The sequence below is a fragment of the Vulpes vulpes genome, chromosome 7, assembly GCF_048418805.1.
Source record: "Vulpes vulpes isolate BD-2025 chromosome 7, VulVul3, whole genome shotgun sequence".
Classification (NCBI taxonomy): Eukaryota; Metazoa; Chordata; class Mammalia; order Carnivora; family Canidae; genus Vulpes; species Vulpes vulpes.
In genome coordinates, this window is record NC_132786.1 from 50,125,184 (window position 1) to 50,150,802 (window position 25,619).

Here is a 25,619-nt window from a genome sequence, read left to right on the forward strand (position 1 = left end):
TCTAGTTCTGTGAAAACTGCTCTTGGTATTTTGATTGGGACTGCATTAAATGTGTAGATTGCTCTGGGTAGTATAGACATTTTAAGAATATGTGTTCTTCCAATCAATGAGCTTGGAATGTTTTTCCATTCATCTTCAATTTCTTTCATCAGTGTTTTATAGTTTTTAGAGCACAGGTCTTCCACTTTTTTGGTTAGGTTTATTCCTAGGTATCTTGTTATTTTTGGTGCAACTCTAAACGGAATTGATTCCTTAATTTCTCTTTCTGCTGCTTCATTCTTGGTATATAGAAATGCAACAGATTGCTGCACCTTGACTTTGTATCCTGTGACTTTATTGAATTTATCAGTTCTAGCAGTTTTTTGGTGGAGTCTTTAAGGTTTTCTAAATATAGTATCATGTCATCTGCAAATGGTGAAAGCTTTACTTCTTCCTTACCAATTTGGATTTCTTTGTTTCTTCTTCTTGTCTGATTGCTGTGGCTCGGACTTCCAGTACTGTGTTGAATGAAAGCTGTGAGAATGGACATCCTTTTCTTGTTTCTGATTTTAGGGCAGAAGCTCTCAGTGTTTCCCCATTAAGGACCATGTTAGCTGTGAGTTTTTCATATATGGCCTTTGTTATGTTGAGCTATATTCCCTCTAAACCCAGTTTGTTGAGGGTTTTTATCATGACTGGATGTTGTACTTTGTCAAATGCTTTTTCTGCATCTATTGAAATGATCACGTGGTTCTTTTCCTTTCTCTTATTGACATGAGGTATCACCTTGATTGATTTGCAGATACTGAATCACCCTTGGAACCCAGGCATAAATCCCACTTGATTGTGGTGAATGATTTTTTTTTTTAATGTGCTGTTGGATTCGGTTTGCAGTACTTTGTTGAGGATTTTCATCAGCAATATCAGCCTGTAGTTTTCTTTTTTTGTAGTGTCTTTATCTGGCTCTGGTATTATATTAGGGTTGTGGTGGCCTCAAAGAATGAATTCGAAAGTTTTCCTTCCATTTCAGTTTTTTTGGAATAGTTTAAAAAGAACACGATTCTATGAATTTGCCTATTTTAGATACTTCATTTGCCTAGAACACCACTTGGCACCTGGTAGGTGTTCAATGAATGTTTGAATTCATTCTTGCAGTGTAAGTGTAGTGCCATGGTTAAGGTGACTGGCCCACAACCTGGTGTGTGTTGTGCTGGTTCAGATCCTTGCTATGCCACTTCTAAAGTATTTGACCTTGGGCAAGACCTTTCACTTCCAAATTCCTTCATCTGGAAAGTGAAATAATAATATAGTCTATATTATATGATTCTTTTAAGATAAATTGATCTTAAGTTCTTAAAACTAAAACTGGTTTGGCACACAGTAACCTTTCAAATGGTAGCTTTCTAGTATTTGTATTTCTCAGCATTCGTTGAGCACCAACTACATACCAGGCACTGTGTTAGGCTTTGGATGGATGTACAATAATTGAAAATGGACATAATCCTTTTCCTCCTGAAGCTTATGGAGCTGTAGATATTAATGAAGAATCCTTGATGAACCTTGTGGGGAAGGGTGTGACGCTGTGACGGGAATTAGGTTGGTGGAGTGAAGTGAGGAACGAACATTCTGTGCAGATGAATGGCAGGCAGAGGGGAACTGCGATGGGAGGGACAGAGGGAGTCTGTGGGACTGGAAGGAGTCTGTGGGATGACTCAGTAAATAGACTGAAGAGGGGAGCATACTGCAAGGTGGTTATCCTTTGTCATGATTGGTAGAGACTGCTAGCTGCCTGCCCCAGGGCGTTCCCCTTCTTAGTGATAGGGTGTTCAGTTTTAGCTGAGCCCGTGGCTGTCTCGGAATGAAGAAGGCACCTCCTGGTTTCTCCTGCAGCTAAAGTGTCTTTACATCATGGCCAAAGAAGCATCTACAGCTTCTCTAAGTGTCTTCATCGATTCAAGATTCTTTGCTCCTTCCTTCTTCCTTATGGTGGGAATGGGGTGTGACAGTGGAAGTTTGAGCAGCCAGTGTGGACCATGAGGCCGTGTCCTGAGAAAGTGGAGCAGTAAGATGGATGCAATCTGGGTTTCTGGTCGTGGTGGGATTGTGCAAATTTCCATGAATTATCTCTCAGGTTTTATCGAGAGGGAGATAAAGTGTCTTGTTTAAACCATTTGGGAGGTGTGTTTTCTACTATCTGTAGCCACACCTAACCCCATCTTTTATACCTGGTAAGGAGTTTTGTCATTAAGCTCCGCAGTTAGAGAATTTTAAGCAAGAGTGGTGTGGCCTGGTCTGCATTTAAAAACTATCCCTCTGACTGCTGTGTGGAAAATGGATTTGCGAGAGGCAGGGTTGGGCTGGAGAAGACCAGTTTGGAGGCTGTTTCAGTAGCCTAGGGCCAGGAGGACGAGGGTGATTGTGACAGAGAGGGAAAAGCGAAGGAGTTTAAGAAATAGGACGTTAATCAGTGGGCATAGTGATGGGTTGGCTCCAGGAGGCTGGGGAGGAGCTGCGGTCAGACTACCCCGGCTTTCTGCTTTGTATGCGAGGTTCAGTGATCCTGCCTCGGACCAAGCTGGGGTTGCTAGAAGACTGAGTAACCCTGGTCATCGTGAGGCGATGGCGAGCGTGGTGCAGAGATGTCAGAGTCCAGGGTCGTGTACTTGGGTCAGGAGCCCCAAGGGAGAGGCCTGAACTGGAGTTCAGGCTGAAGTTTGGCTCTTGGTGGTAGGGCGCCGGGGGCACTGGGAGAGCTCGCAGGAAGGCTGCAGCCTGAGAACAGCAAGGCCTGGACAGGGGCAGGGGCAAGGGCACCACTTGCAGACCCACCTGTGCAGGAGGGGGTAGGAGCTTGCAAAGGAGTGGAAAAAGGGAGCTCGGGGTGCAGGGAGGAAGCTAGGCCCGTGTGCAGCAGAGGGAGTGCGTGTGCGTGTGCGCTGGGGGATGGCCAGGAGGGTCCGATGCTAGTGAGGGAAGGGCGGGGGGTGTGCATTGTATTTAACCACGTGGACGTTCTTGGCCATCTTGGGTTTGAGGGCGTGAGAAGCCCAAACAAGAGACGTTTTTGGGTAAGCTCGGGTCTGTATGTGGGTGTAGAGGCTGCACTGGGGAGAGAGGATCCCAGGACTCAGGGAGGCTCCAGCATCTAGGCCCCAGCTCCTCCCCAGGGACCTCTGGGTCTTTGCTCTTCACCTCTCAGCCTCTTGATGTGCCTGGTCCTGCAGCTCTCCTCGCCCCCCACCCCCAGTACTGCTCTCCTGGCCTTACCCAGATGGCACTGCCCCCCGAGGCTGGTGGTCTTGCCCAGCCTTTCTTCGGGGCCCGCCGTGTCCTGCAGACTGGCCTTAGGCCCCCAGATGCCCAGGGGCAGCCTGGATTCGGCAAAACCAAGCTGCATCCTTTTCTGTCTCACCCGGTGTCAGCAAGCTCCTGTGATGTCCTTAGCTTAGGGGTCCTGCTGTCACCTGGAGGCGTTCCTGGTCTGTTCTCAGTCCAGTCTGATTTGTCGGCCTGTGGCGACCCGGGGAGTCCACGTTTTTCTCTCCGTACCCCTGCCATGGCCCAGGCCCTGCTCCTCCCACCAGGATTGCTGCAGCAGCACCCACCTGCTGGCCTTTGTCTCCCGGATGGCTCTCTCCCACTGGCCCATGCACCCCACCCCCCGCCAGGTCGATCTTCCTGAACTGCTGGTCTGTTCTCTGTACTATGCCTGCCACCTTCCACGGGCTCCCTGTGATCGGAGAAAGCCTATGCCAGTCCCCATAAGTACACTGAGGCAGAATTAGAATGGAAGAGGCTTATTAGTAGATATTTCCATGAAAGTTAAAGGTGCAAGAGTCGGGACAGGGGAGAGATGGCCTCAGAGTGCGGTGGGGCCGACCCACGGGCAGCTGCGCAGCAGAGCGCGCTGGGTCCTGGAGCCCTGGGTGGGCAGCAATAGCCAGGCTCTGTCCGCTCTTCAGCGTTCCTGCTAGACACTGAACCTAAAGGAAGGTGCCTCATTTTTTTTTTTTTTTTAAGATTTTATTTATTGATTGATGAGAGACACAGAGAGAGGCAGAGACACAGGCAGAGGGAGAAGCAGGCTCCATGCTGATGCAGGACTTGATCCCGGGACTTCAGGATCACGCTCTGGGCTGAAGGCAGCCGCTAAACCGCTGAGCCACCCAGGAATCCCCGGTGCCTCATTTTTTAAAGTAATTTTATTCACTGTACTTTGCATTTTGAAGTTGCTGTTAGGTGAATGTTGAATTGAATGAAAAAATGAGCTCTCATCGGAAGGTTTTTTTGTTTTTTCCTTTTCAAAGGAAAAAAGAAAGTCTTCCCTTTTATATCTTCTAATGATGGGCCTAGTGTCTGGAGATGAGCCTTTAGTTGAAATGATGGCCCGTGTGTACCTGTATACCTGGGCCTGGTAACTCGGGGAGGGCGCAGTTCCGGGCGTGACCGCAAGGGGGTGCAGTAATGGGACGGCTTCTTGCCCGCCAAGAATAACCTGATGCGGCCTGGGCCCAGGAAGGTGGGACATGACCCCTAAACCTGGGAAGGAGGCAGGCCCGCCCTGGACCAGTGGGAAATCTCCTCATTAAATCGAGCTTGTCTTAATAGTGGATGAGCAACTTCTACGAGACCCGTGAAAGCAATGAAATAAGAGCAAGACACTGATGGTTTGTTCTTCGGTCCAGGTCCCGCGCTTACGAAGTGGAAGAAGGTGAAAACGTGTCTATAGAAGTGAGTGCAAAAAAGGTATGTAGGAGTGTTCTCTCTCCTATCGTGCAACATATTTCTTTTCCTATTTCAAATGGATGCAAGTAGAGAAAATGCGCTGTAACCATATTTTACATTGAGAAGGAATATGACATTTTAGAAGATAGTTTTATCATAAAAAGGGAAATATATATTCATATCTTAAGTCCTTAAATCTCTTTGTCGAGAGATTTTTATAGTGTTCGTGTCGTCTGTTTAGACCGATTTTATAGCGTTCGTGTCATCTGTTTAGACCGTGATCGACAAAGGCAGAGCGGGCTGAGGGGAGCGTTTATCTGGAACTCTTTTTTTTTGTTTGTTTTTAACATCTGGAGCTCTTGGGTCTGCGTTACCCCACACCCCGCTCATCTCGGTGCCCCCTTCCTATTATGTTCAAGCTGGAAGGTGGGAAACGAGAAATTCAGACTCTGCTAGGCTCTCCACTATCACAGTAGAGGTGGTAACAAGCGCTTGTATTTTCCGACCCAATCATGCTGCTAACCTTGCCACAGCCAAGAAGAAAAGTCAAGCCCATTAGCGATGAATCTGAAAGCACCGAAGAAGCTGTCATAAGAAGGAAAGTTAAACCAGCAGAGAAAATAAGGACCCGACAACAGGAACCTGTTCCAGATGCACCGTGTAGGCCTTCAGAACTTCCAGAGGAACCAGCCGAGTCGGTCACTCCTGAAAACATAGGACCCCTGAGCGCCAAGTCCGTTGTTGAAAAAGGGACAGATCCGAGTCAGTTGGTAAGAGAGGGTCTGCTGTCCCCTGGGAGGAAATCACCTGAGATTCCATCACCTGGAAAGAGCCACCCTGTCCTTGGCCTAGGCTCCTCAGCGCCTCACCTGCACTTTGCTCACCCACAGTGGGGCCAGCCCGGGTGCTCGTGTTCTAGGACACCATCTGAATGGGAGCTTGCCGCTCCACTCATGAGTGTGCGTAGTGTAGTTCATCTCTTGCTCGTGAGCGGTTGCAATTCAGAAAACTTGTAAGTGCTTTCATGAATTTTTTTCTAGCTAAATCTTAGTATAAACTCTTGATCAGGGCAGTCCCGGTGGCGCAGCGGTTTAGCGCCGCCTGCAGCCCAGGGCGTGATCCTAGAGACCCTGGATCGAGTTCCATGTCAGGCTCCTTGTGTGGAGCCTGCTTCTCCCTCTGCCTGTGTCTCTGCCTCTCTCTGTGTGTCTCAATGAATGAATAAATAAAATCTTTAAAAAAAAAATAAAATAAATAAACTCTTGATCATTAGGGAAAAGAATAGCTAAGATAAGATTGTTCTCTGTCATAAGTGCTCTGCTTTAAATTCTTGGCATTTATGATCTTTTGGTCAAGCTCTTAATACGTCATTTTATTCATTTAGTTTAATGCTTTGAATAGTTCGTTCTCATGTTCAAAGAAAACTTTAAGTTTAATGTGTTCCTGCTACATCATGTTCCACTTTCCATCTTCCTTACGCAGTGAATACACACACAGGTGACTTTCTAACTAGGCTCTTACGTGTTCTCCCAGAGTTTCCTTCTGCCCATGTCAACAAATGTGGACTCTACTTTCTTTTCTTTTTTTTTTTTTAATTTTTTTTTATTTATTTATGATAGTCACAGAGAGTGAGAGAGAGAGAGGCAGAGACACAGGCAGAGGGAGAAGTAGGCTCCATGCACCGGGAGCCCGATGTGGGATTCGATCCCGGGTCTCCAGGATCGCGCCCTGGGCCAAAGGCAGGCGCCAAACCGCTGCGCCACCCAGGGATCCCTGGACTCTACTTTCTACTCAGAAGCAGGTTATCCACATTTTACCTTTTCTTTGTCTGTCTTGGTGGACAGCCCACGTGAACTTGAATTTGCAGCTCTTGAGGTTTCCTGGGAATGTCCTCTCAGGTCCAGTTAACTGATAACATGTTCAGATACTATGTCTCCCTTTGGTCTTTTTATGCTGGGGGAATAGTCTACTTGATCACAAAGCAAGAGTGTTTAGGTTTTTGGGTTTTTTTTAAAGATTTTATTTATATTAGAGCTCGAGCAGCAGGAGGGAAGGGTAGAGAGAGAGGAGCAGGAGAAGCCACCACCCCACTGAGCAGGGAGCCTGACGTGGGCTTAGATCGCAGGACCCGGGGATCATAACCTGAGCTGGAGGCAGGTCCTTAACCAACTGCGCCACCTGAGTGCCCCGGGGTGGTTTTTAATATCCCAACTTTGTGAATTCTCTTTAGTTTGAGTTTTGCATCATGAATTTTATAGCTTTGTTCTTTTTTTTTTTTTCCTTAATTTTAGACTTAAAGAAGAATTGCAAAAATAGTTGAGGAAGTTCCCACATGTTCTTTACCCACCTTCATCTAATTCCTACTTTTTACATTACCAAAGCACAGTGATTAGAACCAGGAAATTAGGAGCGCCTGGGTGGCTCAGTTGGTTAAGTGTCTGCCTTGAGCTCAGGTCCTGACCTCCGGGGCTTGGGATCGAGCCCCTTGTTGGGCTCCTTTCTCAGTGGGGAGTCTGCTGCTCCCTCTGCCCCTTGTCCTGCTCGTTCTCTCTCTCTCTCTCTCTTAAATGAAATCTTAAACTATTAAAAAAACCCAGGAAATTAACTTTGATAGAATACTATTATCTAAAGTACAAAAGCTGTGTTTTTAATTGCATATTTATTTAAAGTTACATGATCTTGATGAATGGCTTCTATTACTATGAAATGTTCCCTTGTAATTTCTTATAATACTTTGTCTTGAAATACCTGGTGTCAGATGTTAATATAAGCACTGCAGCTTCCTTACGCTTCCTTGCCATGGCACATCTCTTTTCATCCTTTTTCTTACGACCTGTTTCTGTCTTTATTTTTTTCCCCCCCAGCTTTATTGAGATACAACTGATATGTAACATTGTTGTAAGTTTTAGGCATTGATTTGATACAGTTCCATATTGCAAAATAATTATCACAGGAGCATTAATTAATATCCCTATCACTTCACATAATTACCACTTCTCTTTTGCAGTGAGAACATTTAAGATCACTCTCTTGGCAGCTTTCAAGTATGTAATACAGTGCTGTTAACTCTAGTCGCTCTGCTGGACGTTCCATTCCCGGAGGTTACTCATCATAACTGGGTCTTTGGACCAATACCTCTGCATTTCCCTGCCCCCTTAGCCCCTGGAAACCACCATTTACTGTCTGAGTTCAGCCTTTTTAGATTCCACGTATAAGTGGGATCGTACTTTGTCTTTTTCTGTCTGGCTTACTTGACATAATGCCTTCAAGTCTCATCCATGTTGCTCATGTGTTGTTTTCTGATTTTGTTAAATTATCTTTCTATGACAAACTCCTTTCACATTGAGTTTCCTTAAAACAGCTATTTTGAATTCTTTTTTTTTTTTAATACTAAAATGTTTTAAAGACTCGGCTTTAAAATAACTAGTCGTTTGTCATTCTATAAGGCTAGACATACAAAATAAATTTATGTTCATCTTTAAAAAACAAAGTATCTTGAAATAGTTGTCACCAGGTATTAATTAGCATATGTAGGAATTATAAGATGTAAAATTAACAAAGACAGGCTATCTCTACAGTCATCCTTCCAATGAGAAATTAAGTCTTCAGGGCACCTAGCTGTCATCTACCACCATCATGGCTATATAGGCCTTGTAATGAATGGAATTCGATTCTGGGTCAATTGCAGCAGACAACATTTCTTCCATTTCTTCCTAAGAAAAAGGCTCACCTTCTTCAGTCATATACTTGATGAATTCTTCCTTAGTTAGAAATCCATGTTTGGATGGATCTAACACCTCTGCAATCAGGTCATGCAGCTCTCCTTTGCTAGCGACCTGATAATTGTTCCGATCTCTCTCTCTCTCACATCCACTGTATTATTCGCCTCAGGGTCAAACACTTTAAAAGCGTCTTTGATTTTTTTGTGAAATTCTGTTACAACTAACTCTGTGCCTTCCCTTTCTTTATCATCCGCCATCTTGTTGCGGAGCCTATTTTGAATTCTTTATCAGGTAAATTGCAGGTCTCCGTGGCTTTGGGATTGATTATTATTGTGGTGACCTTTGGGGTGTTGTTTTCCTTGATTTCTTTTTTTCATGTTCCTTGAAGTTTTGTGATCCTGTCTTCAACACTCGAAGTCGCTGTCACCTTCTCTAGTCTCCACAAACTGCCTTTGAGACTTCTCGGATCTCTCAGCTCCTGTAGACACTTTTATCTGCAGATGGATGCCAAATTGTTCTTGCTGAGGAGGGTACACAAAGGATGTGTTCTTCATCCATGATGCTCTTGCTTTTGTCTTTAAAGTCTGTCTCTTATAGGGTAGCTTATAGTTATCCTCGGTCTCTGCGTTGTAATTGGAATGTTTAGTTCACTGACTTTTGAGGTAATTATTGATGTGGTTAGGGTTAAGCCTGCCATATTGCTCTTTGTTTTTCATTCATCTCTTTTGCCCCTCCTTTGCCTCTCCACAAGCCCATTGACTTTTGATGTAATTTTAAGTATAATTAGGTTCAAGTTAGGGCATTGCTCAGTCGTTAAGTGTCTGCCTTCGGCTCAGGTCGTGATCCTGGGGTCCTAGGATGGAGTCCAGCATTGGGCTCCCTGCTCAGTGGGGGGTTTCCTTCTCCCTCTTCCTCTGTGCCTCCCCCTGCTTGTACTCTCTCTTACTCTGACAAATGATAAATAAAATCTTTAAAAAAAAATTAGGTTCAAGTCTACAATCCTCTATATTGTTTTCCACCTGCCCTTCATACTTTCCCCTTCTGTTGCTAATTTTGGATTAACTGAATATATTTTGGTGTTCTGTTTTCTTTTCTTTACTGGCTTCTTAGCTATGCCTTTTAGTTTTTTAAGGGTGGTTGCTCCTGGGTTAAAAATATGCACCCTTCAGTTGGCAGAGTCTACTCAGATCAGTATGTTACCACCTCATACATGCTACTTCCTGATAGTTAACTGCTTCCCACTGCATAAATCTAATTACTTAACCATATATTCTGTTTATCTGTCCTTCACCCTCTGTGCTACTTTTGTCGCATGTTTTACTTCTACATACATTGTAAACCTAACCTTACAAGGTTGTCATTTTTCCTTGAATTTATGAGAAGAGGGGCACCTGGGTGCCTCAGTTGGTTAAGCATCTGCCTTCAGCTCAGGTCATGATTCCAGGGTCCTGGGATCGAGCCCCACATCGGACTTCCTGCTCAGTGGGGAGGCTGCTTCTCCTTCTCCTCCCTGCTCATGCTCTCACTTGCGATCTCTCTCTCCCTCTCAAATAAATAAAATCTTTGAAAAAATTTTTTAAGAAAAATATAGTTTTTGTTACCCACTCTTTTTTTTTTTTTTCTTAAGATTTTGTTTATTTATTCATGAGAGTCCCACAGAAAGAGGCAGGGACACAGGCAGAGGGAGAATCAGGCTCCCTGCAGGGAGCCCAGTGCGGTACTGGATCCCAGAGCCCCAGGATCACGACCTGAGCCAAAGGCAGACGCTCAAACACTGAGCCACCCAGGCACCCTACCCACTCAATTTTTAAAAAATGTATTCTAAGTAGGCTCCACGACCAACATGGGGCCTGAGATCAAGAGTCTCATGCTTTGCCAAGTGAGCCAGCCAGGTGCCCCCCCCTTCTAATTTGATTTTTCTTTTCCCGTTGTCTTTTCTCCTTCCTAAAGATCTGAATTTCCTGCTGATACCTTTTTTCTTCAGCCCAAAGACTATCCTGTAGTATCTTTTAATGCAGGTCTGCTGGCAACAAATTCTCTCAAATTTTCTTTATCTAAAAGTGTGTTTATTCACCCCTATTTTTAAAAGATGTATTCACTGGGTGTAGAATTCTGGGTTGACATATTTTTCCTCTCAGCTCTTTAATTATGTCTTTCTGTTGTTTTCTGTTCTCTGTTGTTTCTCCGAGAAGGCTGTGAGACTTATTGTTCTCATGTATATTTACTCTGTCCCTTTTCTCTGGCTATTGTCAAGATTTTTGGCTTATCTTTGTTTTCTGGCATTTTAAACATGGTATACTTAAGTATGTTTTTATCTTGCTTTAGGGTTTACTGAGCTTCTTGGATCTGTAAGTTGGACAATTCCAGTTGTTTTTTCTTAAATTTAATTTTTCTATGCCATTCTGACTCTTTGAGAATTCTTATGTATATTTTTGATCTTTGATATTGTCACATAGGCTCTTGTGACTCTGATATTTATTTTTTCCCCAAACATTTTCTCTCTGATCTGCAGATTGGATAAATTTTTATTGCTTTGTTTTCAATTTCACTGACCAATCTGCCATTTAAAATCTGCAGTGAATGGAGGCGCCTGGGTAGCTCCGTTGGTTAGGTGTCTGACTCTTAATTTCAGCTTAGGCTATGATCTCAGGGTAGTGATAGTGAGATCAAGACCCTGTTGGGCTCTCTGCTGGGTAGAGTCTGCTTGAGGTCCTCTGCCTCCCCTGCCCCCTCCCATTGTGTTCTCTACTTCTAGTACCCTTCACATTCTTTTTTTTTTTTTTAAGATTTTATTTATTTATTCATGAGAGGCCCAGAGAGAGAGGCAGAGACATAGGCAGAGGGAGAAGCAGGCTCCCTGCAGGAGCCCGATGTGGGACTCGATTCCAGGACTCTGGGATTACGACCTGAGCCGAAGGCAGACACTCAACTGCTGAGCCACCCAGGTGCCCCTACCCTTTACATTCTTTTTTATTTTATTTTTTTAAGATTTTATTTATTTATTCATGAGAGATACAGAGAGAGAGAGAGAAAGGCAGAGGGAGAAGCAGGCTCCATGCAGGGAGCCCGATGCAGGAATCAATCCAGAGACTCCAGGACCGCGCCCCAGGCCAGAGGCAGAGGCTAAACCCCTGAGCCACCCAGGGATCCTGTACCCTTTACATTCTTAATCGCATGCTACTAGCCACTTTCTAGGAAGTTGATGTAGGCTCATTCTGCATGAATGTAGGATCCAGGAACTTCCTACACTCCTAATGCTCTTTTTAAAATATTTTGTTTATTTATTAGAGGGGTTGGGGGAGAGCATGGACTGGGGCAAGGGGGATGGGGAGAGGGCAGGCTCCCCACTGAGCACAGAGCCTCAAGCTGGGCTCGGACCCAGGACCCTGCGATCATGACCTGAGTCGAAGGCAGATGCTTCACTGACTGAGCCACCCAGGCGCCCCCGATGCTCTTTTCTAAGCAGTCCTGTTCCAAGTGCTTCTGTTGCTGTCGTCTGGTTTCCATTGCCCCAGCAGGAGTAGGACTTTGCTGGGACTTAGCTGGCCATGTTGCTGGCAAAGGCGTCCCCTGGTGTGGGGGTGGCAGGGGATCAGGCATTCCTAGGAGTTCCCCCTTCTCAGTTTCCCTGCATGCCTGGTGTCTTAGACCTAAATAAGGGTGTCTCCCCACCCCATTTGGTGGGTGGTTGTGGCAGGGGAGCTTGTTCAGAAGCTGTTCCTTCTTCATAGCCTGGAGCAGAGATCAAACTGATTCCACACATTATTACCTTAACTAATTAGGATTCAACTTCCTCCAAGGCAGTCATTGTTAAAAGCCAACTATAAGTTCATTTACTTTTTTATTTTGGGGCAGCTTAGTTTTTTCAATGTCTCTTCATATTACTTTAAGTGGTATACATAATAACTTTTAGAACTAAATGAAAGTAATAGCTAGAATTGAGTGTTTGATAATACTGTTGTCAAATACTTGTTTTAAGAGAAGGAAGACTTAAACATCTTTGCTGCTTTTTTTTTTTTTTTTTTTTTGTAGAAAACTCAGAAAAAGGAGATATTTTGTGGCAAAAGGAAGAAATCAAGAAGTAAAGCCGTAGACTCAGGTACAGAATAGTGTTTTATACTTTGCTGAGCACTCAAGGATTTCATTTTAAAAACGTTTTGTTGTTGTTAAAGTAGTAAATGGTAAGTATATAAAAGTGGTATTTTAAAAAGCTAAAAAAAAAAATGTGACTTTGTAGTAACTGATTTTTTCCAACATCTGTTGTGAAAAATTTTCAACCTGCAACAAAGGTGAAAGATTCTTACAATATGCTCCTAGATTTTATCACCTCAATTTTAAATCACACAGTATACTTTTCATACACCACAGTTTGTACCTTTTCGTATAAAGGTGTTTTTTTTTTTTTTTTCCATTCGGCATAACTTTTTTGAGATTCACCCACATTGTTCTGCATTTTTATTGATACAAATAAAAGCTTATTGAAAAATGGGAGGAAAATGAACCATTTTCTCTCTTTGCTTCATTTCTTTTAAAAGATAAGTCCTATATGTTTAGAAAATTTGGAAAGTGTAGAAAGGAAGATAAAATCACCTACAGTCCTGTCACCCAAAAAGAGCCACCCTGCTTTTTGGTATATACTCTTCAATCCTTTTTTTTTTTTTCTCTTCAATCCTTTTACCGAAACTTCTCATCCAAAATGGGATCGTATCCATATCATTAAGTATTCTACAACCCCGTCTTATTGCATGTTTCATGTTTCATCCACATTACTGAGGTTGAATCAGCACACTGAGGGATCTTTGTGTTCTAGAAGGGGCCTACTATGTAGATTAAAATAAAGAAAATACAATTAACAAGGAGCTCTGTTACCAGTAGTGCTGGGTAGCAGCAGACTGTTAAGTAAAGGTGCGGTGGGTAGTTCTGAGTCAGCAGTACTTCAGGCTCTTGCAGTAGAAATGGGAGAACCGAGGAGGCAGCAGTTAGTGACAGTATAGACGGGATTTGTGAGACTGCATTGGCATGAGGAGAAGTGAGTCCTGTCTCCCGTGTACCTCTTCAACCGTAGGTATTTTTGGCAATCTGGTGGGATAGTTTTTGTTGTCGACTTTCAGAACGCTGGGTCTAGAGCCCAGATATAATCAGTATATTAAATTGACTTATCTTAATATTCTAGATATTTCCGACTGTGTACATATTTGGTGTCTGAAAGGAAAGAAAGCCAGTGACATCACAGAATTAGATGTTGTTTTGTCTGCATTTGAGAAAACCATCCTAGAGTATGAGTAAGTCTCTTGATGTGATATATGCACCCAATGAATTTTCCTTGAAGCACCACTTTTGCTCATCCCAAGGCTTTTGATGTATTTTCATCATCTAGTTACATATTTTTATATTTCCATTATAATTGTTTTCTTTAATCCTGTGAATTATATAATAGTATGTTTTGGAATGTCCAAATATGTGACTTTTTAATTTATATTTTTGTATTAAGCTTGTATCTTAAATATGTCATGATCAAATTTGATGGACTAGTGGTATTTTTTGTAATTTGGGGGCTTTCTTTATGGCCTAGCACATAATCTATGGAGAACCTAATTATTGGATCTATGTAGAATCAGTATTATTTTTCCTGATTCTTTTTACCAATTAATGCTATATATATTTAGAAACTATTCTATTAGGACATCATGTTTAAAATTGCTCTGTCTTGGAGGTTGAACATTTTATCCTGTGGTACCCTATCCATTCCTAAAAATGCTTTTTTGTCTTAAAATCTATTTGATCTGATACTAGTATTATGCCACTAGATTTCTTTTGCTAGCATTTGCTAGAATTTATATCTTTTTCCTTCCTTTTATTTCCAGCCTTTGTCTAACCTTAAAAAAATTTTTTATAAGAAATAGTAAAGGTTAGGGGCACCTGGGTGGCTCACTTGGTTAAGCATCTGCCCTTGACTCAGGTCATGATTACAGGGTCCTGCTCAGTGAGAAGTTGCTTCTCCCACTGCCTTTGCCCCTCCCCCTGATTGTGCATGCATGCATGCTCTCTCCTCAAATAAATAAATAGAATCTTAAAAAAAAGAAAGAATAAAGTTTAAATCCAATGTGTCCATCTTTGTGACTTAGTCCATTTACATTTATTATAATTATTAATATATGTGGAAGAATGTGTTGATATATTTTTACTACTTTAGATTTTTTTTGTTGTTCTACTTTGATGTTTTTAATTAGAACTTTTTTAAAAAATAGAATTTGTAACTCCACTAATAAGATTAGAACTTTGGCACACTCCCTTAACTCTTGGTCACCTCTCCCTTTCCCCTACCCTAGAGATTTTTACTTCTGGGGTAAGATAGTATTTCTTCTCTTCTCTCTTAAGATAGCAACAACCCTTATTAAGGTATTTATCTGATCACCTTTATTTCACATATTTCTTACACCAGCCTCTGGTAGTATCTCTTATCTAAGTGCTTCATTCCAACCCTTTTGAGTGCGGCTCTTTATGCTGTAAAATTCTAAATCCTTTGGATTATTATGGTCATGACACTGAATTTGAATGACATTTTAGCTGGATATAGTATTCTAGGTTCTAAATAACTTCCTTAAATACTTCTGAGTCACTATTCCTTTGTCTTTTGCATCTAGTGTTGACTTGGAAAATTTGGTGTCTGTTGAAGTCTTGTTTACAAGTGATCTGCTCTTTCTAAGCTTTTAGAATATTTTGTCTGTGATATGCTTTGGTTTCACTATATTGGGTCTGACCTTTCCAGTCTAAGGTGGTTCTTTTTTAATTCCAAAGTTAAAAAAATGTTTGTTCTTGCTAATATTATATCCATGTTCTTTGTTTTTTCTATACGTCCTCAGTCTAGAAACTAGAAGTTTGCTAATTTATTTCTCTGCTATCTCCATTATGTCATTTATCCCACCTACTGTAGAGTTCAGTATGTAGCCATATAACTTTTTCTCTAACATTTCTATTTGGTTCTCTTTTATGTCTTATGTTTTATGTTCCTACTGTTCTCTTCAGAATATTTATTAGGCTAATTTCAAAATACTGGTTCATCTATTATGAAATACCTGCTTCTCTGAGAATTTCTGATCTAACAGTTTTTCTCTTTGATGCAGTTGTATTCCTCCAGTGTGTTGTTACTCCAGCCTATGAGCTTATTTACCACTGGGTCTGTCAGCTGCTTGGTCAGACAGACAGTGGGTATGAGGGAAGACCCAAACCTTGATTCCTGTCCATTCCCAGAAGTGCCAGTAATAAGGGTGGATAAGGCCTAGGGTAGGAAGCTTCAGTCACTTATCCTGCAAAGTAACCTGTCAGGTCAGGATTTAACCTTTGTCCTCCAGAGATAAGTAGCATTCAGAGCTGCTGCACTCCTCAGATTATCATTCTCCAGCCCTGAAGGTTTAGCAGGGAAGACGGAGGAGACCAAAGCAGTCTCCACTTTGTCTCCAGGCCCCACAAACACAGCCCAGGTTTTACTCTTAAAGACACAGGGATAGAGGTCTGATTGGCTGCAGCTGTTAGGGAGGCACAGCTTGTGAGGAGCATACTGGGGAAGCAGCAGAGGCCAACCTTGACATCTCCTTTCCTGTCCCCTTTCCTGTCCTGGGCCACAGCCACCTCCCCTCTCACCAGTTCACCCATTTTAAATACGTCTTTCTCTCACCTTGGGAATTTTCACAGCTTTCCCCACAGGGGGTGGGGGCGGATTTCCCTCTTTGGTTCTTCTGGAGTTAATCTTGGGGAAAGAAGCCAACCTGTCATACTAACTTGTTATTATCTTTGTGGGAATTGTCTATTTTATTCTTCTGTACAGTGTCCCCCCCTCCTTTTTTTTTCTGGTACTGTATGTTCCAAAATCAGTTTGCTGTTAAAATTGGCACAGAAGGTCTTTCACCTACCCAAGACCGTCTCCACTGTGTTATCCTTTTCCCATTCATAAATCTCTTCAAAAGGAAGAAAAGACTTAGATATTTCTGAGATTTTAGTGAAATGGCAATATCTTGCCTCTTAGCATAGTGATCATCTATGTATTTATCTTTACCAGAGACCTTTATAATTTCATATGCCTTTGTGTTATTGTCCTTTTGTTTCAACATGAAGGACTCCCTTTAGTAATTCTTATAAGCAGATCTAGTGATGATGAACCCAGCCTTTGTTTATCTGGGAAAGTATTTCTCAGTTTTTTTTTTTTTAAAGATTTTATTTATTCATGAGAGACACACAGAGAACGGCAGAGACCCAGGCAGAGGGAGAAGCAGGCACCACGCAGGGAGCCTGACGTGGGACTCTACCCCGGGTCTCGAGGACCACACCCTGGGCTGCAGGCGGCACTAAACTGCTGCACCACCAGGGCTGCCCATATTTCTCAGTTTTTGAAGGATAAGTCTACCAAGTACAGTGTTCTTGGTTGGCGCTTGTGTCTTTCAGTGCTTTGTGTATGTCCTCCCACCCTCCCGTCCTGTAATGTCTCTGCTGAGAAATGCACTGACCTTGTTATGGGAGTTCCCTTGTACGTGACAACTTGCTATTTTCAAGATTCTGGTTTTGCCTTTGAATTTTGAAGTTAAGATGATTTTTGAGTTCTTTGTTAGCAAATTCATAGGCCTCCATTTCTTTATTTAGGACCTGTTTCTGGGGGTTTATTTCCCTCTTGACTGGGTTGTTTTCTTGTTTCTTCTAGTGCCTTATCTTTTGCTGTGTTTTGTACAGTTTAAAAGCAGCCATCTCCTTTGCCAGTCTGGATGGTCCTTTAATCCTTTTCTGAGGATGTCTGTTCTCTGGGCTTGTGCATGTGGTTGCCCAACTAGGGAGGTTTGGGCTTTCTTTTGCTGGGAGTTATAATCTCTCGAGATTAGAGCTCCCTCTGGTGTCTCTCTGTGGCACTGTAGGCTCCGGTGTGGCAACAAGCTGCTCAGCTCATTTTTGATCTGTCATCAGAGGCATCCAGACTATTTCAGTTCCCACCATTCCTCTACTTCAAGTGACACAGAAACCATTCCAAACGTTGGATAACATTCTCCTTTTCTCTTTCCCTCCCAGGGGAGAAGGCATGACCTGGGCCATTTGTCCTGAGCTCCTGTCTGTAGCGTTTCCGGTTCTCTGTTGTTAGAGCAAACCACTGAACTCTCTTCTCCGTGGCAGCCAGGCATCCAAAGTCTGTTTTTTTTGGTTTTTTTTTAAGGTTTTATTTATTTATTCGTGATAAACAGAGAGAGGGAGCGGCAGAGACACAGGCAGAGGGAGAAGCAGGCTCCATGCAGGGAGTCCAACGTGGGACTCGATCCCGGGTCTCCAGGATCATGCCCTGGGCTGAAGGCGGTGCTAAACCGCTGAGCTCCCCGGGCTGCCCCGAGTGTGCTGGTTCTGTTAGCATTCCAGATCAGGCAAGATGGAAAGGACTCCCTCAGGCAGCCCCCTGAAAAGCCAGAATGTTGAAGACACGTTCTGTTCTCTTTCCCAAGGGAGACCCATGCACTGAGTTTCTCGAAAGAACCAAGCCTGTGTGGGAGATGGGCTGTTGAAGTTGCTGTGAAACTGCTTTTCTTCCCTGTTTCAGTAGGACAGTTCTTGACCTCGAACTTGCCTGCAACTTTTTAATTGGTTTCTGGAATTCTCATAAGGCTTTGTGGGCTGTATATAGTTAAGTTGGTTTCCCTGTGGAGGGAATCTGGTCTGGGGCTTCCTATTCTGCTTCCTGCTGGTGTCACTAGAAATACCTTTTAATACTCTTTTTTGATGAGAACGTAGACATCTGTATTAGAAAGTACAGGCCGCCTCTTCTCAGTGTTCTGCTGAGCTCGGTCCCCTTCTGCCGAGGGACTTGTTCCTGCATGTGGGGTTCCTCCAAGAAAGAAACCATTTTCTAATTACCTGTCGCTTATACAAAATGTTTATTACTTTCAACTAAAAGGACCCTTTCTAGTATCCTGCGGCGCCGAGGCAGAGTAGGGGGTTAGCTGCTGTCGCGGGAGGTGGCGCCGCTGCTGCACACTGTGAGTCTGTGTGTGGCCGTGAGAGCCACACGGGGAGACCTGGGCTCCCTTTTCCTGATGACGGGGACCAAAACCAGTCGGTTAGGGTCAGCTGTGGAAGGGCTTGAAGAATTGACTTTTGGCTGCTTCGGTCCAGCTGGCCTCTCCCTGCTTGTTGGTTAATCCAGATGTTCCTCACTTACCCCTCCAGCTGGTGGCAGGCAGGGAGGGGCCGAGGCCTGCTGCTCACTGGACCGGGTGGCAGGACAGGGGGTCAGGGACCGGCTGTAACGCTTTCCACACCGCTTGCCCTCACGTGTGGACGTTGCCAGTGTCAAGAAGTGAAGCTGACCACCTACCTGAAGGTTTAGGGGAAAATGTTTCCTGTTCTTTCTCTTCTGTTGAGAATTTTTTAAAAATATTTTACTTATTTGAGAGAGCACGCGAGAGCGAGTGCACAAGCGGGGGGGGGGGGAGGAGGACAGAGGGAGAAGCAGGCTCCACGATCAATGTGGGGCTCGACCCCAGGACCGCGGATCAGGACCTCAGTCCAGCACAGCCACTTAACCCACTGAGCTACCCAGGCATCCCTAAGTGTTGTTTTTTAAGCCCGAGAACTATCTTTAGCCGTGCCATCCTAGACACTCAAGATGGTGCACGCCACGTCATGGCTTGCTCATGTGCTAAGCAAATGAAACACACTTTTCACCCTCCTTTATAGGGTACCGTTTGAGCTTTGTTTTCTCCCTGCTACAGGCAAAACGTAGAATCTGAAACTTGTAAGGAAGCCATCAAAGAGTTCCATTCTAATGTGAAAGAAGAACTCATCAAAATGGTAAGTTCATTGACATACATTTCTTGGTCTAGATTTGTTTTGCTAATCCTGAGACAGCTTATGGTTATTTCCGAAAAAATTGCATTTGCTGGTGACGTGGTAAAGAACTCATGAGAACTGAGTACTCATGTTTCACAGGCTGTTTTTAAACTAAATATGATGTATTGTGAGTAAATAAATATTTGTGTGTACTTTCCAAAATTAAAATGCTTTTTTCTTTTGGGCAGCTTAAAGAATTCCAGATGTCAAAAACTCTGAAAAGGAAGAACATGAAGGTAAATCACTGGTGTGATTAAGAAGCGTAGTCACATACAACACTGACACCTGCAGAGCTAAGTGACATCCTGCCTCTGGGTTTTAGGAGCCTCGCTTTGTAGAAGAGTTGTTTTTTTTCAGTCAGGCTTTCATTTGGTGGGTCTTGTGGTTGTGTACTATGAATGCATGCTGAGGGGTGGGGATCCTACCCAGCCTAAAATGGCTGTCAAGCCCCAAATAACCACTTCCATGGTATTAGCTAATAAATAGTTGTTAAGTAACATATTTATGGCTTTTATGACTGTCAAAGAGTAAAACCTTCTAGAATAAGAACTGTCCCATGTCAAGGGACGGCATGGGAAGACTACGGCGTTAGGGGTGGGGTGAAGGACATTTCTTGTCCTGGTTCCGCTACTTCGATCTTGTACCATCTTTTTGGAAACGCTTTACATATCCTTAGGATATGTGAGGAGAAACAAGCCAGTGAACACCCATCAGTTTATGGGCGACCCAGGTGACCTCCAAGCCATAAACTTGCATGAATCCAGGCGTGAAGGAGCAGTTCCCCCTCGACATTTATAATAGCAGTGGATTTGCGATGCACACATTGTCGTTTCAGCGATTACAGGCTTTTTCCTTCAGTTTTATTCCTTACTGGTCACCTCTGCGTTACTTACCAGCAAGTGGGAACAGTCTGAATGTCCCGCCGTGGGACGTCTGGTCGTCCCTAAAAGCCATGGCTGAGATGATAAATACAGGCTGGCTCAGGGCACTGTCCTCCTCGTGTTTTCCCAGCACACCTACAGAAGCGGCCAAGGCCGTCCTGGGCAGCTCACGGGGGGTGGAGCCCTGGCCCCGCTGCCTGCGTTCCCGCTGGTCCCATCCCCGGCCTCCCCCCACAGCACCCATCGCCCCCCAGCCCCGTGCACTGTGATGTGGGGTCTCTGCCCTACCGAGCCCAGTTCTGGGGGCTGTGGGGAGTCTGTCTCCCGCCGCATCTCTAACACCTGGTTCCGGGGAGCAAGCATCGTGCACAGATTTAAGGAGCGATTTTAACAAATCGTCATATCACTTTAGGTTATTTCCGACATTGAGAAGAAGAGGCGGCATCTGCTTGAACTCCAGAATGAACTGCTTCGGTAAGGTGACGCCAGAACCGCCCAGAACTTGCTGGGAAGGATTTAGCCACGGCCCGGCCACTGGCCCCTGGGGTCTGTCATGGGCCCGCATCCCGGCGTCCCTGAGCCTGGCAGCCTGGGGAAGGCGCTGGGAGCCGAGCTGTCGGCCAAGGAGCCCTGAGCGCTGACCTCCCGCCACCTGCTGGTGGCCGCGTGCAGAGGCTCTGGGCCAGGCCACCTTGGGGCCATGCTAGCGGCAGTGCAGCCTCCAGCACACCTGCCAACAGGGAGCCTCACCAAGTGCGTAAACACACGCCAAGTTCAGCGAGGAGCGCCCTGTAGCGCTCACAGGGTTGCTGCTGTCAGTGTGGTGCTGGCGCAGGCCCTCACCACGTGCAGGGCTTGGAGAGCAGCCGGGGTGTCCCCCCAGGCTGTCCCCATGGTCACCTCCCGAGGCCCGCACCTGCCGTGTGAGCTGAGGGCTGCGGGAACGCAGTGGAGAAATAAGGCTCAGCTGTCTGCTTCCAGGAGCTGCAAAAAAACGGGGTGAGAAAGTGGTCTCGTCAGAGAAGACAGCCTGCAGTTACAGGGCCGAGTTTTAAAGGAGAGAGGGCAGAGGAGGGTAGGACGGGGTGAGGTGGGGGGTCCAGCCCATGGGCTTCCAGTCCAGTCTGTGGGTTACAATGTCTGTATGATAAGAACCAGACCTTTTTAAAGACCAGCCTCTCCATTCCTTTTCTAGATAAAATTCTCAAAGTTGAAAAGTACATCTTGAAAAGGCCTAGAAAGAACATGCGGGGCATTGGGATTTTAACATGGGAAACCTCAGGCCTGGGGGGGGGGGGGGGGGGACTCACCCCCCAGTCCCGCCCCTAGGAAGCAGGGAGTCAGGATCTCGCTTCTGCAGATGGGCTGCGAAATCTGCACCCCTGACCACAACCCTCATCAGCTTTTCCACAATGCTGCGTTTGTTTAACAGAAACAACTGTTAAAGGACTTTTCTAAAATTATACTGCAGGATACTTGCTTTTGATCTTTGAGAAAAATTGGCAGCCTCTACCCTTCCCTGTCCATAAAATTCAAGATATCCTTTTTTATTTTATAGGTAAGAAACTTAAGACACTGAGACAGAAAGTAGTCTTACCCGTGCATTTTCCACCCAGGCGCTCTGGAAGTTTTTCCTCTGGTTTTACTAGATGTTGGGAACTGGGCAAAGGCCAGGCCCTGCTGCGCTTCCGCTGCTGCGCCGCGGGGCCCACGTCCCTGCCCAAGGCTGGGAGGAGCTGGCCACGTTGCTGTCATGCAGGAGATGCAGGAGATCCCTGGAGTCCCTCTAAATGGCCAACTGGGTTGTAGGACGTGCAAGGCATCTTTCTTCTCAGGGCTTCATTTCTAATTACTCTGTGTATCATATTTCAGAGTTTTGTCTATATTTAGGTTTTTTTAGAGACACAGGCAGAGACACAGGCAGAGGGAATAGCAGGCTCCATGCAGGGAGCCTGACGTGCTACTCAATCTGGGGTCTCCAGGATCACACCCCAGGCCGAAGGTGGCGCTAAACTGCTGAGCCACTGGGGCTGCCCTAGTTTTGTCTATATTTTAAATTGAAATCTAGACCCTGTCACACATTCATAATTTCAAAACTGAAGGCCTCTTCAAAGCCCTAGCCCCCTCCCTTGCATACTCGGCCTCTTCCCCCGAGGCTGTTACACTTTCCTGGAGGCCTTCATTTAGGGGAAACTGTTGTGTTGAAGGTTAGAACCACAGATGAAGCAACTCCAGATAAAGCATGATGAACTCACGGAGAGAAAATCTTCCCTTGGGGATGCCGCAGGCTTCTTATCTAACCTGAAACAGCTTCATCAAGATTATTCGGCTATTCGAGAGAAAGAACCTCACGTAAAGGAAACGGTAACTGCAATTTTTAAAATTCACTGTGATTGAGAAGGTTCAGGGCATTTGCACGGTGGAGTACTTCCGCGGGAGCTCTGGGGAGAGATGTGGGTGCAGATTCCAGTCTGCCCACACAGCAGCGCTGCGAATCCATCAGCTCGAGCTACTTAAGGCTAGAGGAATAGAGGATGGTCTGAACACGCTGACTTTATGAACGTATTTGCACGTTAAGAGAAATGACTGGGCAAGAGAGGGGTGTCCTCTGTATGCCGCGCTCACACCACTTTGCTTCGTACACTCATCACTGGAAGGCCACACGGCTTTTCTTTTGTTCCACCCTTGCTCATGGTAGCTTTTCTTTTACCTGAAAAAAGCCATTCTCTCCTTTACCTGGTAGGTATAATTTTAGAAGTTGGGACACACAGAAGGGACACAGTAGGGAAACGTAGGGTTATTTTAATACAACTTGTGGCTTCTGGATTTTTGCTGCTGACGATGCTATTGTTAGGATAACCAGCTCAGATCAATAGAAATTTAAATTATAGGGAAAAAAACGAATATAACTTAATATGAAATGTAAATACATGTATCTTATATTTATATTCTTCCCTATGTTCAATTTTAAGTTTTTCCACTAACTTAAAAGCCTTAAGTTTGTCTGTGTATTAGATCTGAAAATAGAAATTAGATCTTCTCAATGAATGCTTTCTGTGACTAGTTTGCCAACTAGTCTAAAGCTTACTTGGAGTTGGGGACTAGAGATGTTCGTGGCCCTGCTGGAGTTTGGATAGGATTCGACTTTGTGGGGTACACTACTCTAATGTGTTCTTTGCGTGCCCGCAGGCCTTCTGTGCTCTCTGGTAGTGACTTCCTTTCCGGGCAGTTGGTATTTGTGTGCATGTCATCTCTCCTAAACCAGAGATCTTCCACCAAGTGTCAGTGCTCCCCCTGTTGCCTGCCTGAGAGCAAGTGGCCCTGCCAGCTGGGCTGCATCAGGCTCTCAGTGTCTCTGACTGGAGTCCAGAGTAGTAACCGGTTATAGTCTAGAAAGAACTGCATTATTATGTGGTGGTAGGAATCTGCTGAAAGCTGCTCTTGTCAATAGTAAGGAAAACACCTTGAAAACATGAAATTACACCCTTATCCTCAGTGTGAGCACACTTGCAGGGGGAGCACAGTCCCTTGTCCTCAGCTATGGTTACAGCATGCAGCTCAGCCACACGATTTGACTTCTATTTTATGTTGGGTTAGATCCTAATTTTGCCTTTAACCTTCCCCATCCGTTTTTCTGGGTGATGACTTTTTTCCTCCTGAACTTCTGTGGCCTGGTGTTGCCCTTCCCATAGTTCTTCCAGTAAAAGTGCAGCTGCCTTAGAGTTTTCTGGGTTTAAAATAGGCTTGAGGTCAGCGGACTTGCCCAAACTCAGTCTCAATCTGTATGAGGAATGATTTTGTTTTAAATAATTTAGATGCCGCCGTTCTTGGAACCAACTGGCCTTCTGAGAGGAGACCAGCCTACACTTTCTAGAGCAGTTCCCTTATAACCTTGTTACTTCTGCCCTAAGAAAAAGAATTAACCCAGTTTTTTTTAATGACCCTAATTAGAAAAAAAGAGTTAATGCAAAGCTCTACTTAACACTGAGCTGTGTAACAAATATTATAGAAGTTTTTTAAACTTGTTAATCTAAATATAATTTTCCTTCAACAGTATGATTCATCTAGCCTTCCAGCTCTGTTAGTGACAGCGAGGGCCCTTTTGGGAGCTGAAAACCACCTGCAAAATATCAACCATCGATTAGAGAAACTCCTTGACCAGAAAGGAGACCCATCTACTAAGCTGTGACTGTATAAAGATTAGTCCCCTGCTATTGCCTGTTGCCTCTGGATACTGTACTTTTGTAAATAAAAATTGAGAAGTTAGCTTAACTTGTCTACTTGTTCAGGCTGGGTTGTCACCAAAATTGAGTATTACTTTGTTCATAGTTGATTTGAAGGGACCACATTAGGTGGCAAGTTGGTTTAAGTAGCTTTAGGGGCCATAATTATCTTCTCTGGTTAGTATCTTGAGTAGTAAGTTCTACAATGTTGACACCTAATCAGATGCTGACACGTAAGAGTTCTAACCTGAATAAGTAGAACAAGGAGTTCTGAGGTGGTAGAGAAAGACCCTGAGCTCCCTAAATCTGCATACACCTACACACAGAGCAGTTCCTCCTGAAGAACCCCTGAGGGCTGACATTCTGCACAAATGATAGAGAGACACCCCCCTCCCCCCCCCGCCGAGAAAGGTTAAGAGATGGACATAGGGTGGCAATGGGAACCCCACCCGTGAAGTGCCAGCCCTGGGGCACAATGAGGGGGACCCCAAAACCAGAACATCAATTTAAAGGACAGTGAAGGAAGTCCGTTTACTATCCTTCCAATATCTGCCAAGCTATAGGAGAATTGCTGGAACTCTCTGGGGCTGATGGGCTCATAAGCACCACCGTTTACTTTCCCCTTCTACCTGGATAGCCTGACTGGAGCAGGGTCCAGGCCCTCTAACCCCTCTTCCAGGGCTGTCCCGTTGAGCCCTGAGCCTCCAGACCCTGGCAACTGCAGGGCTATGTGCAAAGAGAGGACCTCCCAACTAACTGCCAGGCCTGCACCTGCCCCAGCTGTCCCACAAGCACTGCCTCAGCACAATGTGCGTCAGTACACCCCCAGCCCGTGCCCACTCCTGCTACAGCCAACCCACCAGGGCAACTCCAGCATGGTGGACCGGGACCTCCCCCAACCTGTGTACATGCCAACTCCAGCCATCTCACTGGGGAGATACTAGTGTTGAGTACACCAGGACACTCTGACCCGTGCCTGCTGGCCCACACCCACTCCAGCCAGCCTACCAGATTAGCCCTGGCCCAGGCTAGCCCCAGCTGTCCCCCCAAGGACTAGAAGTTATATATGTTGGTATATATATATATATATATATATATATATATATATATATATATATATATATATATACCTTGTGATAACCAAAACCTTAAAATAGACAAAGTAAAAGGAATCCAAACACCAAAGAAAACCATCAAACCACAAGAGAAATACAGAGAACGACAGAAACAGC

The 25,619-nt window shown here is 44.7% G+C and overlaps 1 protein-coding gene and 1 pseudogene across 1 annotated transcript in view; one reads left to right on the forward strand and one right to left on the reverse strand.

Annotated features, from left to right (window-relative positions):
* Positions 1 to 24,455, forward strand: part of CENPU (centromere protein U) — a 37,716-nt gene extending 13,261 nt beyond the window's left edge. The window contains exons 5-13 of the mRNA XM_072763795.1: positions 4,665 to 4,725; positions 5,238 to 5,474; positions 12,459 to 12,525; positions 13,600 to 13,708; positions 19,166 to 19,244; positions 19,472 to 19,519; positions 20,577 to 20,638; positions 22,372 to 22,528; positions 24,219 to 24,455. Coding sequence (XP_072619896.1) covers positions 4,665 to 4,725; positions 5,238 to 5,474; positions 12,459 to 12,525; positions 13,600 to 13,708; positions 19,166 to 19,244; positions 19,472 to 19,519; positions 20,577 to 20,638; positions 22,372 to 22,528; positions 24,219 to 24,353 — 955 coding nt within the window. The 3' untranslated portion in view covers positions 24,354 to 24,455. The remainder of the gene's footprint in view (positions 1 to 4,664; positions 4,726 to 5,237; positions 5,475 to 12,458; positions 12,526 to 13,599; positions 13,709 to 19,165; positions 19,245 to 19,471; positions 19,520 to 20,576; positions 20,639 to 22,371; positions 22,529 to 24,218) is intronic.
* LOC112934789 (dynein regulatory complex protein 8 pseudogene) lies at positions 8,319 to 8,683 on the reverse strand (annotated as a pseudogene).
* Positions 24,456 to 25,619: the final 1,164 nt, after the last annotated feature.